This window comes from Scyliorhinus canicula, chromosome 14 (genome assembly GCF_902713615.1).
Source record: "Scyliorhinus canicula chromosome 14, sScyCan1.1, whole genome shotgun sequence".
Lineage (NCBI taxonomy): Eukaryota > Metazoa > Chordata > Chondrichthyes > Carcharhiniformes > Scyliorhinidae > Scyliorhinus > Scyliorhinus canicula.
The window spans coordinates 57605859-57623574 of record NC_052159.1 but is presented as its reverse complement, the minus strand read 5'-3'; the positions used below and the strand labels follow the sequence as shown (position 1 = coordinate 57623574).

Genomic DNA, 17716 nt, shown 5'->3' with positions numbered 1-17716 from the left:
CTATTCCCTGAGGCTCCCCCTGGAGGCCAACTCTGATCTCGACCAGGGTCCGTACGCCCGTGGCCACGGAGCACAGGGAGTGGACCATCTCCGTCTGGGATGGCTCCACAGCACGCTGCGACTGTGCCGCCGCCTTCAGAGTTTGTGTCACATCAGCCAGTGCCTGCACCATCTCTCTCTTGGACTCCTTCTGTGTTTGTGCCGCGTCTGGGTAATCCTGCCAACATTCCCAGCCATGGCCTTCTGTGACTGGGCCACACTTGGGAGTGCCGCTGCGATTAGCTGACCTAGCTCCTGCAAGACAGCATGCATGATTAGACCGGGGTTGGGGGGGGGGGGGGGGGGGGGGGGGGGGGGCGGCTGACGCGTGACACAGGGAATCGCAAGCTGCAACACTACCTCGGTGACATACCATTCCTCCAGCGACATCCCGTTCCTCCGACAACATCCAGGGCCCTCTGCTCAGCCACTGTGAGGGGCTGCTGGTCAGGGGCTCCCCCTCCTGTCTTCTGCTACCGGCAGTTGTGCATGTCAGCCTTTGAGTGTGAATCGTGAATCCGGCACCATCTATCACGGTAGCATTGTGGATAGCACAATGGCTTCACAGCTCCAGGGTCCCAGGTTTGATTCCGGCTTGGGTCACTGTCTGTGCGGAGTCTGCACATCCTCCCCGTGTGTGCGTGGGTTTCCTCCGGGTGCTCCGGTTTCCTCCCACAGTCCAAAGATGTGCAGGTTAGGTGGATTGGCCATGATAAATTGCCTTTAATGTCCAAAATTGCCCTTAGTGTTAGGTGGGGTTACTGGGTTATGGGGATAGGGCGGGAGGTGCTGACCTTGGGTAGGATGCTCTTTCCAAGAGCCGGTGCAGACTCGATGGGCCGAATGGCCTTCTGCACTGTAAATTCTATGATGATCTATGATCAGTAGAATTGATTGTGTTCCGTGTGGCACCGGTGCTAGCCCCTTAGCAGTAGCGGAATCGGTGCTGGTGTGGCGCCAGTTTTTCTGTCCTAAAAGTTAACGAATTCTGTGTTGGCGTCAACACTTAGCCTCTGAAACGGAGAATCCCGCCCACTGTTTTTTAAACTAAATTCAGCTTTTTCTAGTGAAAGGGTGATTGAAGTTTTATTTGAGAGAGTTGTTCATGTATGATGAAGTAAAAATTATCTGAATGATTTCATTGTTTTAGACCAGCTGGAGGAAGCTCAAATTGGACAGCAACATCGTGTGACTTTCTGGGAGAAATTCTGGTTGGAAGTTTAGTACTTGTCAACGTTGAGGTCTGTTTATCCATAAAAATAAAGTCATAATTGAAAAGCCAAATATTTTGAAACTTAGATATTTTAGATAAAATGATAAATAAATATCTGCCCTCTGCACTTCATATGAGGACTGTATTTGCTGTAACTTTCTGGATGAATGCCTATGGAAGATCAGCTCCAGTTTTTAAAATAGTTTTGAGCTGTAAGGTGTTCTCTCTGGTTTCCATTGCTGAAATGCAGTATGTACATACAAGAAACAAAATTTTCAGTATGTTATTGCTTTGAACATGTTGTCATGTTTTTAAGTTCATAAGAAATATGAGCGGCTGTGGGGCCATTTGACCCATTGAGCCTACTCCAGGATTCAATAAGATCATTGCTGATTGGATTGTGGCACTTTCCTACCTGTCCCCATAATCTCTCACTCCCATGGATCTCAAAAATTGAACACATTCAGTGATCCAGCCTGCACTGGTCTCTGGGGAAGAGAATTTCAAAGATTAATAATCCTCGGCGAGAAGAAATTCCTCCTCCTATGTGTCTCACTGGGGAACCTGTTATTTTTAAACTGTGCTCCCAACTTCTAGATTCCACCACAAGAGAAGTATCCTCACAGCATCTACTCTGTCAAGTCCCCTCAGAATCTTTCATGTTTTAATAAGATCACCTCTCACTTTTCTAAATTTCATGAGTCAAATCTGCTCAACTTTTAGATTTTCATCCCAGAAATCAGCTGAGTGAACCTTCTCTGAACTGCTATCATTGCAAGTATATCCTTTGAGTAAGAAGACCAAAGTTTTACACCATACTCTGGGTGTGGTCTCACCAATGTTCTGCACAGTTGTATCCAGACTTCCCTACTTTTGTACTTCATCCCGTTTACCTACATGGTTATAAGTGGGTTATTTTTGATTAGATATCGTTTATAGTATAAGGGTTCAGCACATAACAAATTTAATGTGGAACTTTGTTCATGTGGGGAGGCAATGATTTAGTGGTATTGCCACTGGGTTAGTAATCTAGAGATCTAGGGTAATGCTCTGGGGAATTGAATTCAAATCCGACCACAGCGGATTGTGACATTTGAATTCAATAAAAATCTGGAATTAAAAGTCTAATGATTAGCAATTGTCATAAAATTCACTATTGTCCTTCAGGGAAGGAAATATGCCTCCAGACCCACAACAATGTGATTGACTATTAAATCCTCTCTGAAATGACCTAACAAAACCACTCCAGGCAATTGGGGATGGACAATAAATGCTGGCACAGCCAGTAATGCCCACATCCCATGAATCCCCACACAGTGATGTAAGAAGGCATCCAGACCCAGTATGAAGCGACTAGTAAGACTGAGAATGGGAATAGCTTCTAGCCTGCACCCTTTACTGTGCATGTGACTTGATCAGTTAACCTACTGAAGACCACAGAGACTTCCTCAACAAATACAATCTGTAACTAACACCCTCTGAACATTGGTAGTGAAAAGGACAATCACAGCACTTAAAGAACTGATTTTAACCCTGCTTGGCAAACACAAACTAGGCAGGCAGTGTGATGCACTATCAATTACGACGAGATGAGAGTAGTGTGTAATTGAGGCTTTATTATGCAGAGATGTGTTGCCTCCTGCAGCTGCTGCCGAAATGGCTGCAGCTCAGTGAGCACACACATTTATACTCCGTCTACTAGACAGAGCCAGCAGGCAGGGATCTACCCCCGTACATGTAGTACAGGAGCCATACTGTATTACATCTCATACGTGATATATACAAACTGTGGTGACTACCACATTCATCCCCTGTTTAAAAAAGAGTCCAGCGGGGGTGTGGTAAAACTATTTACATGTATGTGAGCATTTTTAAAGTGTACATTTTGGGGAAAGTTCACAAATTTAGCCGGTCGGGTGCCTTGATCCTCCGTTGTGAGCGCCACAGTCCCGGTGGTGATGCAGGCGCCGGCTCAGTCGCCGGTGACTCCGGGAGCGTGTAGACCAAGGGGAGGACGGATTGTCCTGGAGCGGGGGCTGTGGTGAGGTGCACTGGGGGGAGGATGGGTGGCACCGAGGCAGTTGGGGGGGAGGGGGGAGAACCAGCTGGTGCCAGGTCCCTGAGGGAGACTGTGTCTTGGCAGCCGTCGGGTTCGCCACGAAGGTGTACTGCGGGTTTGCATGGAGTAGCTGTACCCTCTCGACCAACGGGTCCGCCTTGTGGAGCCGCACGTGCTTGCGGAGGAGAACTGGTCCTGGAGCTGCCAGCCATGTTGGGAGCGAAACCCCGGAGGTGGACTTCCTAGGGAAGACAAGGAGACGTTCATGGGGGGTTTCGTTAGGTGCAATGCAAAGTAGCGATCGGATAGAGTGGAGCGCGTCGGGGAGGACCTCTTGCCAGCGGGCGACCGGGAGATTTTTAGACTGTAGGGCCAGCAGGACGGCGTTCCAGACCGTCCCGTTCTCCCTCTCCACCTGTCAGTTTCCCCGGGGTTTTTAGCTGGTCGTCCTGCTGGAGGCAGTGCCCCTGTTGAGCAGGAAGTGACGCAGCTCATCGGTCATAAAGGAGGATCCCCGGTCGCTGTGGATGTAAGCGGGGAAACCGAACAGAGTGAAGATGCTTTTGAGGGCTTTGATGACTGTGGCAGACGTCATATCGGGGCATGGGATGGCGAAGGGGAATCTGGAGTATTCGTCGACCACGTTAAGGAAGTGCGTGTTTCGGTCGGTGGAGGAGAGGGGCCCTTTGAAATCCATGCTGAGGCGTTCAAAGGGGCGGGAGGCCTTCACCAGGTGCACTCGGTCTGGCCGGTAGAAGTGCGGTTTGCATTCCGCGCAGACCTGGCAGTCTCTGGTGACCGTCCTGACTTCCGCAATGGAGTAGGGTAGGTTGCAGGCCTTTATGAAGTGGAAGAACCGGGTGTCCCCTGGATGACAGAGACCATAGTGTAGAGCCCGGAGTCGGTCCACTTGTGCGCTGGCACATGTACCTCTGGATAGAGCTTCGGGGGGGCTCGTTGAGCTTCCAAGGCGATACAAAATCCCGTAATTATCGGTGGAGAGCTTGATCCTCCACCTCAAGATTTTATCATTTTTGACCTTGCCCCGCTGTGTTATTGAACATTAAGACAACCGACCGTTGGTCAGTGAGGAGAGTGAATCTCCTGCCGGCCAGGTAAAGCCTCCAATGTAGCACAGCTTCTACGATGGCTTGGGCCTCCTTTTCGACGGAGGAATGCTGAATTTTGGAGGCATGGAGGGTGCGTGAAAAGAATGCCACGGGTCTGCCAGCCTGGTTGAGGGTGGCGGCCAGAGTGACGTCTGATGCACCGCTCTCGACTTGAAAGGGGAGGGTCACGTTGACCGCGTGAAGGCCTGGTGAGCCTCGGCCATCGGTGAAAACGCTGGAGTGAATGAGTGGGCGGGCCTTGTCCGCATAGTCAGGGACCCACTGGGCATAGTATGAGAAGAACCCCAGGCATCGTTTGAGGGCCTTGGGGCAGTGGGGGAGGGGGAGTTCCATGAGGGGGTGCATGCGGTCGTGCTCGGGCCCTAGAACTCCATTTTGCACCACATAGCCGAGGATGGCGAAGTGGTAGGTGCTGAACAAGCACTTCCCCTTGTTATACATAAGGTTCAGGAATTTGGCGGTGTGGAGAAATTTGGAAAGGTTAACACCGTGGTCCTGCTGGTCGTGGCCACAGATGGTGACGTTATCCAGGTACGGGAAGGTGGCCCGCAGTCCTTACCGGTCAACTATTCGGTCCATCTCCCGTTAGAAGACCGAGACCCCATTAGTGACACCAAAGGGAACCCTAAGGAAGTGGTAAAGGCGGCCGTCTGCTTCGAACGCAATGTATGGGCGGTCCGCCTTACGGATGGGGAGCTGGTGGTAGGCGGATTTCAGGTCCACAGTTGAGAAGACCCGATACTGTGCAATCTGATTGACCATATCAGGATATGCGTGGGAGGGGGTACGCGTCGAGCTGCGTGTACCGATTGATGGTCTGACTGTAGTCAACGACCATCCTGTGTTTACCCCCAGTCTTTACAACTACCACTTGGGCTCTCCAGGGTTGCTAGCCTCGATGATGCCTTCCCGCAGTAGCCGCTGGACCTCCGACCTGATGAAGGTCCTGTCCTGGGCACTGTTTCGTCTGCTCCTCGTGGCGCCGGGTTTGCAATCTGGGGTGAGGTTTGCAAACAGGGAAGGTGGGTTGACCTTCAGGGTCGTGAGGCCGCATACAGTAAGGGGTGGTAGGGGCCCGCCGAATTTCAGAGTTAGACTTTGGAGATTGCACTGGAAGTCCTGGCCGAGTAGCAAGGCAGCGCAGAGGATGTAGGACGGAAGTTGCTGAACTCTACGCCCTGGATGGTGAGGGTGGTGGTGCAGTATCCCCGGATCTCTACGGAGTGGGATCTGGAGGCCAGGGAGATTTGTTGGGGAATGGGGTGTACCACGAGGGAGCAGCACCTTACCGTATTGTGTGGATGAAGCTCTCCGTGCTCCCAGAGTCAAGAAGGCATGATGTCTGGTGCCCATCGACCTTTACCGTCGTCGACTCGGTTGCAAGGTTGTGCGGCCGGGACTGGTCGATCGTGATGGAGGCGAGCTGGTGTTGGTGGGCCCCAGGCTGGCCGGTGGCGGTTGTGGGCAATGAGTGGCCCGATGAGGTGTCCGACGAGCAGGGGTCCTGAGGCACCTAAAATGACGGCGCCCATGGGGCGCACGTGGCAGGTGGCGTTAAAGATCACGGCGCCCACGGGCCGAACGAGGTCTGATGGGGGGAAGATTGCGGCGCCCACGGGCTGCATGTGTTCTGATGTGAGGAAGATGGCGGCGCCCATGGGCTGCATGTGTTCTGATTCGAGGAAGATGGCGGCGCCCACGGGCCGCACATGGGGGTGCAGGAACAATGGGCCTGGTTACAGCGGCAATCGACCAGGCCTGGCACACCGCAGCAAAATGCCCTTTCTTCCCGCAGGCCTGGCAGATTGCACTCCGCGCCGGGGCAGCGCTGCCAGGGGTGCTTTGCCCGCATAAATAGCACTGGGGGGGGGGGGGGGGGGGAGGGGAGGTTGGCTGGCTGCCGCACAACGCAGGCTTGGGGTTGGCTCTGGGTGGTCGCTGGTGGGGTCCACGATGTCGAGGTGAGGGGCGCAGTGCGGTCGGGGACGTACGCTTGTACATTACGGGAGGCAACCGTTAGTGAGGTCGCGGGTTTCTTGGTCGCCACAAGGTCGAGAGTACCCCCTTCTAAGAGGCACTGGCAGATGTACGCCAACCCTATGCCCGTAACAAAAGCGTCCCTGATTAGGAGTTCGGAATGTTCAACAGTCGAAACTGCCTGGCAATCGCAGTCCCTCGCCAGAAATCTTCCAATGACACACCGGGGAGTTATTGCCGTGTGGACAGGAGGTGCCTGGCGTCGAGTTTGTTGGTCGGCCAGGTGTAGTTCTCTTTCAGAAGCGCCATGGCCTCAGCGTAGGTGGGGGCGTCCCGGATAAGGGGAATGATATCGGAGCTCAACTGTGTGTACAGAATCTGGAGTTTCTGTGCTTCTGAGTGTTGTTCTGTCGCTGATCCGATGTAGGTTTCAAAGCAAGCTAGCCAGTGGTCGAAGGCTGATGTGGCGTTGTCTGCTTAAGGGTGCAGTTGCAGGAGATCTGGCTTGATGCGGAGGTCCATCGCTGTAAAATCTCTGCTTAATAAATTGATGCACTATCAATTACGATAAGACGAGAGTAGAGAGTAATCGAGGCTTTATTAAGCAGAGATGCGTGTCTCCTGCAGCTGCTGCTGAAATGGCTGCAGCTCGGTGAGCGCACACACTTATACTCTACCTACTGGGCTGAGCCAGCAGTCAGGGATCTGCCCCCGTACCTGTAGTACAGGAGCCTTATCGTATTACATCTCATATGCGTGATATATACAAACAGTGGTGACTACCACATAGTGAAAATGGCCACAGTGATTTCATCTCTCTGATCCTACCATCATGTATTGTAATTTTCACTTCTTCAAAAGAAAAGGTGAGAGCGACATGTGCTAGAAGGCAACAGCTTGCTTCTTTATACATGCAGATCAGTTTCCAATTACGTAACTGGTTTCAAACTGCAATTGTAACTTGAGCCCTGTGTGAGGAAGTTGATACTTCCTTGTGAGGCCAGATTGATGGACGAGGAGAGCTAGGGCCAGAAGAGGCCAAGAAAAGGTACACTTCTTATTTTGGGTTAAGGCTTGCTTTAGGGACCTGCAGGAGAAAAGGTCCATGAAGCCTCCCCAATTTCCATGGCAAACTCTTGTCTTTGTATCTTTCATTTGTGAAGTCAGTAGAGATATAGGGCACAATCTGCTGGCCATGTCGCGCCCGACCGGGAGTATGGCATGGCCGGTAGATGCCGGGTGATGCCTCCTGCGGGCTTCCCGGCAGCCACTATGCCTCACGGGATCTACCCGCGAGGCGGCCCGATTAGAATCCTGCCCACAATGGGCGGGAGAAAGCTGCACTTGCGAGAATAGGCCTTAAAATTACTAAGGCCGACACACCCGGGATCTACCAGCCTAAGAGCATCTAACAGTCTCCCCAGGGAATCCTCAGCCTGGCGCCGTTCAGCACTGGTCTACACAAATGTCGACCAGACGGAACAGCACCTGGGGGGGCTCCCAGGCTATCGGTGGCCCCTTGGCCCTCTCCCTGAGACGTGGACATGCGTGTCTTCCTTTCTTACTCTTTGACTATACCTCTGAGTACTTAAGAATATAATGATGTGGAGATGCCGGCGTTGGACTGGGGTGAGCACAGTAAGAAGTCTTACAACACCAGGTTAAAGTCCAACAGGTTTGTTTCAAACACGAGCTTTCGGAGCACGGCTCCTTCTTCAGGTGACTGAGTGTCTTTAAGACAGAGATAGATAGGTTCTTGATTAATAAGGGGATCAGAGGTTATGGGAAAAAGTCAGGAGAATGGGGATGATAAAAATATCCGCTGTGATTGAATGGCGGAGCATACGCGATAGGCTGAGTGGCTTAATTTGTTACTGTTAATTTGTTAAGAATATAAGACATAGGAGCAAATTAAGCCACTCAGCCTATCGCGTATGCTCCGCCATTCAATCACAGCTGATATTTTTATCATCCCCATTCTCCTGACTTTTTCCCATAATCTCTGATCCCCTTATTAATCAAGAACCTATCTATCTCTGTCTTAAAGACACTCAGTGATTTGGCCTCCACAGTCTTCTGCAGCAAAGAGTTCCACAGATTCACCACCCTCTGGCCGAAGAAATTCCTCCTCATCTCTGTTTTGAAGGATTGTCCCTTTACTCTGAGATTGTGACCTCTGGTTATAGTTTTTCCTACTAGTGGAAACATCCTCTCTATGGCCACTCTGTCTAGGTCTCGCAGTATCCTATAAGTTTCAATAAGATCCCCCTGTATTCTAATCTCCCAACGAATACAGACCCAGAGTTCTCAGCCGTTCCTCATACGACAAGCTCTTCATTCTTGGGATCATTCTTGTGAACCTCCTCTGGAAACTTTCCAAGGCCAGCACATCCTTCCTTAGGAGGGCAGTGCAAGTAGAAGCTAAAGCCAACAATGCCTGGAATTTGTATTTTAAGAAAGTGTCTCAAACTGCTTCTGCCATTGGGTGGAATGAACATTTGAAGCTCCTCATGGTTGACTTTGGGATGTGTATTGGACATCAATAATGCAAGTTTTTTTAATCTATTATAGATCCGGAGGACATATGTTAAACTTTTGTCTTTTTTTCTAGCAGAGAGTTGGCATTTTTAGTCTCTGGATTTGGCAGGGAATTGCTCAGTCAAGGGGCTGGTTTAGCTCACCAGGCTAAATCGCTGGCTTTTAAAGCAGACCAAGCAGGCCAGCAGCACGGTTCGATTCCCGTACCAGCCTCTCTGGACAGGCGCCGGAATGTGGCGACTAGGGGCTTTTTACAGTAACTTCATTGAAGCCTACTCGTGACAATAAGCGATTTTCATTTTCGTATCACATGGCAGTTACAGTATGAAAAACGGACTACATTTTTTTTGATGCTGATGTTGAGGAAATGTGCATATTTACCTAATAATGCTGGGTAATTAGTACTAAAGTTTTTTTAGTTTGTCAATCTGTTTATCAATCTGGGTGGCAGGGTAACACAGTGGTTAGCACTTTTGCTTCACAGCGCCAGGGACCCTGGTTCAATTCCTGGCTTGGGTCATTGTCTGTGCGGAGTCTGCACGTTCTCCCTGTGTCTGCGTGGGTTTTCTCTGGGTGCTCCAGTTTCCTCCCACAAGTCACTAAAAACGTGCTGTTAGGTAAATTGGACATTCTGAATTCTCCCTCTGTGTACCCGAACAGGCGTTGGAGTGTGGCGACTAGGGAATTTTAACAGGAACTTCATTGAGGTGTTAATGTAAGCCTACTTGTGACAATAATAAAGATTATTATTATTATTAACTTCCTTGCAGTTGGTTTAACAGAGAACTAGCACTTCAATGGTTAAAAATATCCCTTGTATTTAAACTTAATTTTTTTTTAACTTGCAGGAAACATCATCTAAATCCCCTCTGCAAGTGAAACTCTATGCCAAGGATGAAATTGGACAGTTTATCAACATAGCACAGTATTTGGTCAAGAAAGGTCTAGCCTTACCTCAGAAAATGTAACTAAATATTCTGTTTTATCTGATTGAATGCTATATTGTTTTACCAGAATAATTCACCTTTGAGATGAAAATCTCCAACCATAAAATGATTTTTGTTTCATTGTGATGAGTGGAATGAAGAAATATCAAATGTATTGCTTTTTTTAAAGGTGGAGATGGGAAGCAAGAACTCTTTACAAAATGTTGTGTTTCCAAAGTTGCATTATTGGCAATACAATTGATACATTTTGAAGTAATGAGTTAAAACAAAATTGCGTTCTCATTACTTGGTTTCAATGACATTTTGGTGACGGTGATTTGTGATAAAAGCCCATCTGGTTCACTGATGACCTCTTAGGAATCATAACCTGGTCTGGCCTACATGTGACTCTAGACCCACAGCGATATGGTTGACTCTTAACTTCTCTCTGAAATGGTTTGGTAAACCACCCAGTTCAAGGGCAATTAGGATTAGGTAATAATTGCTGACCGTGCCAAATGATACCCATGTCTCAATTAAAGGCTATGGAACCGGCCCCAGTTTATCTCTCGACTTATCAAATATGAACCAAATAATATATATATATATATATATATATAATATATTTATAAAAATATATATTTATAGGTACATAATTAAAGAAAAAAACAAATAAGTTGGTTTAAACAACTATGATATTAAACTAGCCCCATTATGACCTAACCCCTTTAACTCTTGACCGTGTCCAGATCTTTAAAGAGCGAGATCAATGGTCATCACCTTTGGTAGAACCTCCCCACTGAGACCCTAATAGTATATTTAATCTTCAGATGCAGAGTGACATCATGTCCTGCAGCCTGTGGATGCATTAGGTGGCATGGAGGAGCTCCAATTGGGCAATATTTGCTCCCTGGCTATTAGAGAGGCAAATGTGAGAATGTCCGCCCCTATCCTCGAATGGAAGATAGAGAGTCAGAGCCTCCAAATATTGCTACCAGTGGGCTTCTAGGCCCACATTTAAAATCTTAGATCTCATTTTCAAAGAGGACTCTCAGTATCCAGCAAGCTTAGGACAGGTCAAAACACGTGCGTGTGGTTAGCTGGCCTAAGCAAGCAGCGATCACACTTGTTCTCCACATTTTGAAAGAATCCATTCACCTTCACCTTAGTCCAATGTGTTCTATGTAATACGTTGAACTGAATCAAACTCGGTCTGGCACAGGATGAAGTGGAATTCACCCTGTAGAGGGCTTCCCTCCAAGCCTCTTCAGTACAGCGCCTAGCTCCCCAACCCATTTCTCCTTCACTCCATCCGGAGGGGCAGGATCCAAAGAAAATATAAGGCTTTGCAGGTTTAAGTTCTGTTCTGTTGTGCCAAGGACAGGAACTTCTACAACTAAAAAGCGGGTCAGGTCAGGGGGAAGGAAGAAAGATCTCAAATTTGGAAGAAAAGGAAAAGATTGGAGCCAGTCAAACTAAATTTGTCAGTTATTCTCTCAAGGCTGGCAAACCTCTTCTTTAAAAAAAAAAGAAGTCCCCAAAGTGTACAAGACTTCCAAGACCTGAAAGATGGGTCCCAGCTCAAAGGCGCAAATAGGTGATTGCTGTTGATCAAGGCAAGCGAGGATAGTGAGAGAAGGTTGAAGTGGTGCCGGAACTGCTTTTCAGATCCTGAGGGAGAAGATGATCACAGAACTCCAGGGAATACCTGCAGGGGAGAAGGGCGGTGGTGTGGCTATTATGTAGGGAGGAGGTTGTGGTACAAGACCGAGCCTCCATTTTACCCCAAATCGAGCCAGGATCGCTAATCCAGTGCAGGATTTTCTGTATGTTGGCAGCCCAATAATAAAAACAGATTTGTGGGGGCCAAACCTCCCGATCCCCTGCCTTTGAAGCAGAGTGCTGCGGACTCTGGGACATTTACCTACCTAGATAAAAGTTGAAATTAATTTGTTTACTGAAATAAAAATGATTTGGGCACAAAAATGGAACTACATTGAAAAAATTAGAAATCTTGGGAGCACATCTTGCAAGAGTCAAAGGAAGAGTACTCCACCTCTAAGTCCGCTTTAACATTACCGATGAGGCTTGAATAGTTCAGCTTGTGAAGCAAAATCCAGTTATGAGCTACGCAGATCCTAAATTCCCATGGTGTTGGAAATTAGAAGGTGAGACACGAAACGGCAGTGTACTAAGTTGAGCCTCTCTGGCTGATGGAATTATGGAAAGCATTTGTTTTTACCCGCATTTAATTTGTACCCTGAGAAGGTGCCGAATGTTGAGTATCCTCATGTCTCTCTCGTATACCCGGTCTCCTCAATAGACGACAGGAGGATACTCACAACATTCAGCATCTTCTCCGGTTAGAAACTAAAGTGTTTATTATTAAAACTGAGTGTTTTAATAATAATCGCTTATTGTCACAAGTAGGCTTCAATGAAGTTACTGTGAAAAGCCCCTAGTTGCCACATTCCTATGCCTGATCGTGGAGGCTGGTACGGGAATTGAACCCGCGCTGCTGCCTTGTTCTGCATTACAAGCCAGCTGTTTAGCCCACTGTGCTAAACCAGCCCCTGAGTGTTTTCTGGATTATCAGCATAGAGTGAGGCCCGGTGCTTCACTCCCTCCCAGTGTATACCCTTCCACCCCCTCTGATGACCTCAACGCTATCAAGATGGGCTCAATAACCAGTACAAAGAGCAACGGGGAAAGAGGACAGCCCTGTCTAGTACCCATGCCTGACGGGAAATATTCTGATACTATGATTTCAGGTTCCCGAGCAGTACTGGGAAGGGAGGGAGAACGGGAAATATTCTGATAATATGGCTTCAGGTTTCCGAGCAGTACTCGGGGGCGGGGGGGGGGGGGGGGGGGGGGGGGGGGGGGGGGAAGAGAGGAGAACAATGTTCAGGACATTGGCCGACAACTGTCTGTCTTTAATAATGCCTGTCTGGTCCTCCAACACTATAACCAGGAGACAGGGCTCCATCCGGGATGCCACGACGTGGGCCAGAAGCTTAACCTCTATGTTGAGTGAAATGGATCGGTATGACCCACACTTTACTGGGCCCCCACTTCCTGTGAGGAACACAGAAACTGAAGACTGGATGAGAGTCGGAGGTAGTGGATTCCTAGACAGCGAATCGTTAAACATATCTATTATTAGAGGTGTTAGCTTCTCTGAGAGGGGCTGACACTTAAGTTACATCCCTTATTACGAATTAGAGGCATTTTTCAGGAAGCAGTCTGCTTCTTGAGTTGATGCGTAAGAAGATGACCCACCTTTTCCCCATGTTCTTAGAAGGTGCCCTGGAACGATGCAACTCGTGCATGGCTTTGTCCGTAGATATCAGTTCAAATTGGAGTTGTAAATTCTTTCTGTGCATCATTAGATCTAGTGTTGGGGCAAATGAATATTGACGGTCAACCTCCAAAATGGGGTCCTTTGTTGTTCACTCTTCAATTTCATGATGTGAACTTTATATGAAATGATCACCCCCATTACGACGCCTTTTAGATGGCGCTTTCCCAAGTATTGAAGGAGATATTGACTCTGTTTCATTGAGATTAATAAAGTCTGCTACAGCAACAGACAAACGCTCCCAAAATTTGTCACCAGACAACAAAGTGGTGTCTGTAGTCTCCAAGGTGCGGGTTTGAGAGGGCCAAATACAAAACAAAAATCAACAAAATGAGTAGCATGGTTGGAGGTGGCAATTCCCGGGTATTCAGCTGCCATCACTGAAGAAAGGAGGGACTTGAAAAAAATCAATACTGGAGTAGGAATGGTGAACATGTGGGGAAAAAAGGAAAATTCTTTACTGTTTGGATGCTGAAAACGCCACGGATCCACCCCCCAGTACGTCCCATGAATGAGTTCAGTGCCCTGAACATCCCAGATGGGGGTCAAAGATTTTGGCATGGAACAATCCAATTTGGCCACAATTTAGGTCGCCTCCTAGAATCAAATGAAGCGAGTCTAAGTTGAGGAGATTCACCAGGGTACACATAAAACTTGGATTGTCCCAGTAGGAGCCTAAATATTTACTAAAATAACAAGTGTTTTCCAGTGAACCACAGACTACAATAAAACAACCATTGGGGCCATCCATAATCTGAGGGAGTAAATTGTAAATTAGTATTGCCATACCTCTAGCCCTACCATTGAAGCCCGAGTGAAAGACTTCTCCCACCCAATTTTTGGGAAACCTTATCTGGGCCTTCACCCATGGATGGGCTTCCTGTAGAAATACAAACTTGAGTTTAGACCCTTCTGATGAGCAAAAACCTTTGCCTGGACCCCTAACATTCCAAGTTACAAGGTGAAATGCAGATCCCTCACTGCCTCTTCGTGCCAGGCTCAGCCATTATCTCTGAACATTAACAAGTAAGGAATCTTAATTAAGCCAAGATGAAGAGATCCCACCAGGACAGCAGCCAAGCCCGCTCCAAAGTCCAGAATAGTGGACAAGGTCAAACAGCTAACTTCAACGTCCTCCCTCTCCTCCTACCCTACACCCAATAGTAATATTAAATCTTTACAGAACTTAAAGCTATGAAAACTATATTCCACACCTATTCGCAAGGTGTTTGCGTCTAAGAGCTGCAGCATATCCACTTTTGTACTTCACGTCAGCTAACCTTATTCTTAGCCGGAAGGCTCTCCGCTCAACCACATAGACAAAGAAAAGAAAACCTTTAACGTTTATAAAATTAATTACGCAACAAGTGCACAACGTGATGACCATGTTCAGCACTTGTAAAAGCCCAAAGCTAATTTTTTTAATACATACCAACAATGTAAAAACGTTGAAATTCAAAACACATAGTAACTTTAATATAAAAAAGAATTAAACAGAATTCAAGCTGAGCTCCTGAACAAACAAGTTTGCCTCTTCAGGTGAGTTGGAAAAGTGATCCTTTTCTCCGACAGACACCCAGAGGCGGGCTGGTTATAGCAGACCGAATTGGAGACCCACCCCATTGAAAGCTGCTCTCTTTTTGCCAGCTCAGCATTGAGGCCTTGATACAACCGAACAGTGATCTTCCATTTTATCTCCCAGTGTTCCTGGCTCATCGAAGGACCTGTTCTTCCTTGAACTGGTGGAACCTGTAAACTGCGTGTGGGGGTTCCCCAGCACGAGGTCTCGGTCACAATGTGCTATGAGCACAGTCTAGCTCCAGGGGGGATGAGAAGATTCTTTCACCCACCATTTTGCTTAGCATGTTGGAAAAATATTCTGTAGCGGTGTCGACCTCCATCCCCTCCAGCAAACCCATGAGGCAGATATTCTGCCTTTGCGACCTGTTTTCTCGGTCATTCAATTTGGCCGTTAGAAATTTATTTGTCTCCACTACTGAAGACGGGCCATTTTCTAGTGGAGAAACCTGGCTGCTATGATCAGAAAGGGCAGCCTCACATGCTTTTCACAGTAGCCCCACATGCTCCCATAACTTTACTCAAATTTCTAATTTACTTGATGTCTGGGCCAGGGCTTCATTCACAGATCTTTTCATCTCTTCTGCCAGGCTTTGAAAGTATTTTCTTAGTTCAGCCGCCATGAGGCGACTGTTTCCATGGGCAAAGAGGTCGCCGTTGCTATTTTGCCACCTGCCGAGTCCTGCGAAGCCTCGGTATCCGGGGAGAATGTGCGTCCTGTTTCCTTCCTTGTTATTTCTGGGCATATTTTGCAGATTGTGTTTGTTTGTCGATTTGCCATTCTTTAAAAACTTGTACTGTAGCTGTTGCGCTTTAAAAGTCTGATTCAGTGCAGAGAGTATCCTTCTGCCTCTTTCTCTGCTACATCCACCACTGGAGGTCCCTATTTATCTCTAGACTTAACTGCAATGCACAATGATTGGGAAGATCAGTCGTGACAGCTGGTGCAATGGCCCCTCTTCCTTTTAAATTTTGTACAGCTTTTATATACGCTTGGGGAGAATGTGGAATAAGGATTGTGGCGCTAACAATTGCACACAAAGACTCGAGACATGTACAATCGAGGCTTTATTGCTGTGTGATGCTATTCCTCCGGCGGCAGCTGTAGAATAGGATGTCAGTGACTCTCATGCATATTTATACACAAGCTCCCTGTGGGCGGAGCTAGCCGGCAGGGGCTTACCGGAGGAACCTGTATTACAGGTACAGCCATACATCCCCCTATTGCAAGTACACATATCTACAGTGGTTATATCACCACATTCACCCCCTGTAAAAAAAAAATGAGTCCGGCGGGGGTAACGTGTAACTATAATACAAAGGATAATATATTTACAAAAGGGTTCAAACAAAGAAAACCAAGAGTCCATCCGGTTAGCAGGTTACAGGTTGAGCCGAATCGGCGGTCGAACGTTCCGCTGTGATCGGCGTAGCTGTGGTGGCGACGACGGCCCAGGCGGTGATGGCAACGATGGTGCAGGTTCTGGCAGTGTTGGTGCTGGCTGCTGGTGGGATGACTCCGAGAGCGAGCCGAAATCTTCCGTGTCCTCCAGTGTGGGCAGGGGGACGAGGGATGGACCTGGTGGAGACGAATACGGGTGCACCGGGGAAAAGGAGGGTGGCGCGGGGGGGAAAAGGGGCGTGGGCATGGGATCAGCACCTGAGGGAGCCAGGTCCCAGAGCGAGACTGTGTCCTGGCGGCCGTCGGGGAACTCCATGTAGGCATACTGAGGGTTGGCGTGGAGTAGGCGTACTTTGTCCACCAGGGGTTCCGCCTTGTGGTGCCGGACATGCCTACGGAGAAGGACTGGGCCCGGAGTCGTGAGCCACGTCGGGAGCGACACCCTGGATGTAGACTTCCGAGGGAAGGCAAAAACACGTTCATGGGGTGTACTGTTAGTTGCGGTGCACAGTAGTGACCGAATGGAATGGAGCGCGTCAGGGAGGACCTTCTGCCAGTGAGCCGCTGGGAGGTTCCTGGACCGTAGGGCCAGCTGGACGGCCCTCCATATCGTCCCGTTCTCCCTCTCTACCTGCCCGTTTCCCCGGGGGTTGTAGCTGGTCGTCCTGCTGGAGGCGATACCCCTGCTGAGCAGGAACTGACGCAGCTCATCATTCATGGACGAGGATCCCCTGTCACTGTGGATGTAGTCGGGGAAACCGAACAGAGCGAAAATGGAATCCAGGGCCTTGATGACGGTGGCAGACGTCATATCCGGGCATGGGGTGGCGAAGGGGAACCTAGAAAATTCATCGACCACACTAAGGATGTAGGTGTTGCGGTCGGTGGAGGGGAGGGGCCCTTTGAAATCCACGCTGAGGCGTTCAAAGGAGCGGGACGCTTTCACCAGGCGCGCGCGATCTGGCCGGTAGAAGTGCGGCTTTCACTCGGCGCAGACCTGGCAGTATCCGGTGACTGTCCGTACTTCCTCGACGGAGTAGGGCAGATTGCGGGCTTTGATCAGATGGTACAAGCGAGTGACCCCCGGATGGCAAAGGCTCTCGTGCAAGGCATGGAGCTGGTTCACTTGTGCGCTGGCACATGTACCTCGGGAGAGGGTGTCTGGGAGCTCGTTGAGCTTGCCGGGGCGATACAAGATCTCGTAGTTATAGGTGGAGAGCTCGATTCTCCACCGCAAGATTTTGTCATTCTTGATCTTGCCCCGCTACGTGGTGTTGAACATGAAGGCTACCGACCGTTGGTCAGTGAGGAGAGTGAATCTCCTGCCGGCCAGGTAATGCCTCCAGTGCCGCACCGCTTCAACAATTGCCTGGGCCTCCTTTTCAACAGAGGAATGTTGAATTTCAGAGGCGTGGAGGGTGCGTGAAAAGAATGCCATGGGTCTGCATGCCTGATTCAGCGTGGCGGCAAGGGCGACATCTGAAGCGTCGCTT

General features: G+C 48.9%; 1 protein-coding gene across 2 annotated transcripts in view; it reads left to right on the top strand.

The window, feature by feature from the left end:
- Positions 1 to 17716, top strand: part of rnf17 (ring finger protein 17) — a 211847-nt gene that overhangs the window by 127081 nt on the left and 67050 nt on the right. For both annotated transcript variants that reach the window (XM_038817770.1, XM_038817769.1), the window contains exons 22-23: positions 1190 to 1280; positions 9805 to 9920. In XM_038817770.1, coding sequence (XP_038673698.1) covers positions 1190 to 1280; positions 9805 to 9920 — 207 coding nt within the window. The remainder of the gene's footprint in view (positions 1 to 1189; positions 1281 to 9804; positions 9921 to 17716) is intronic.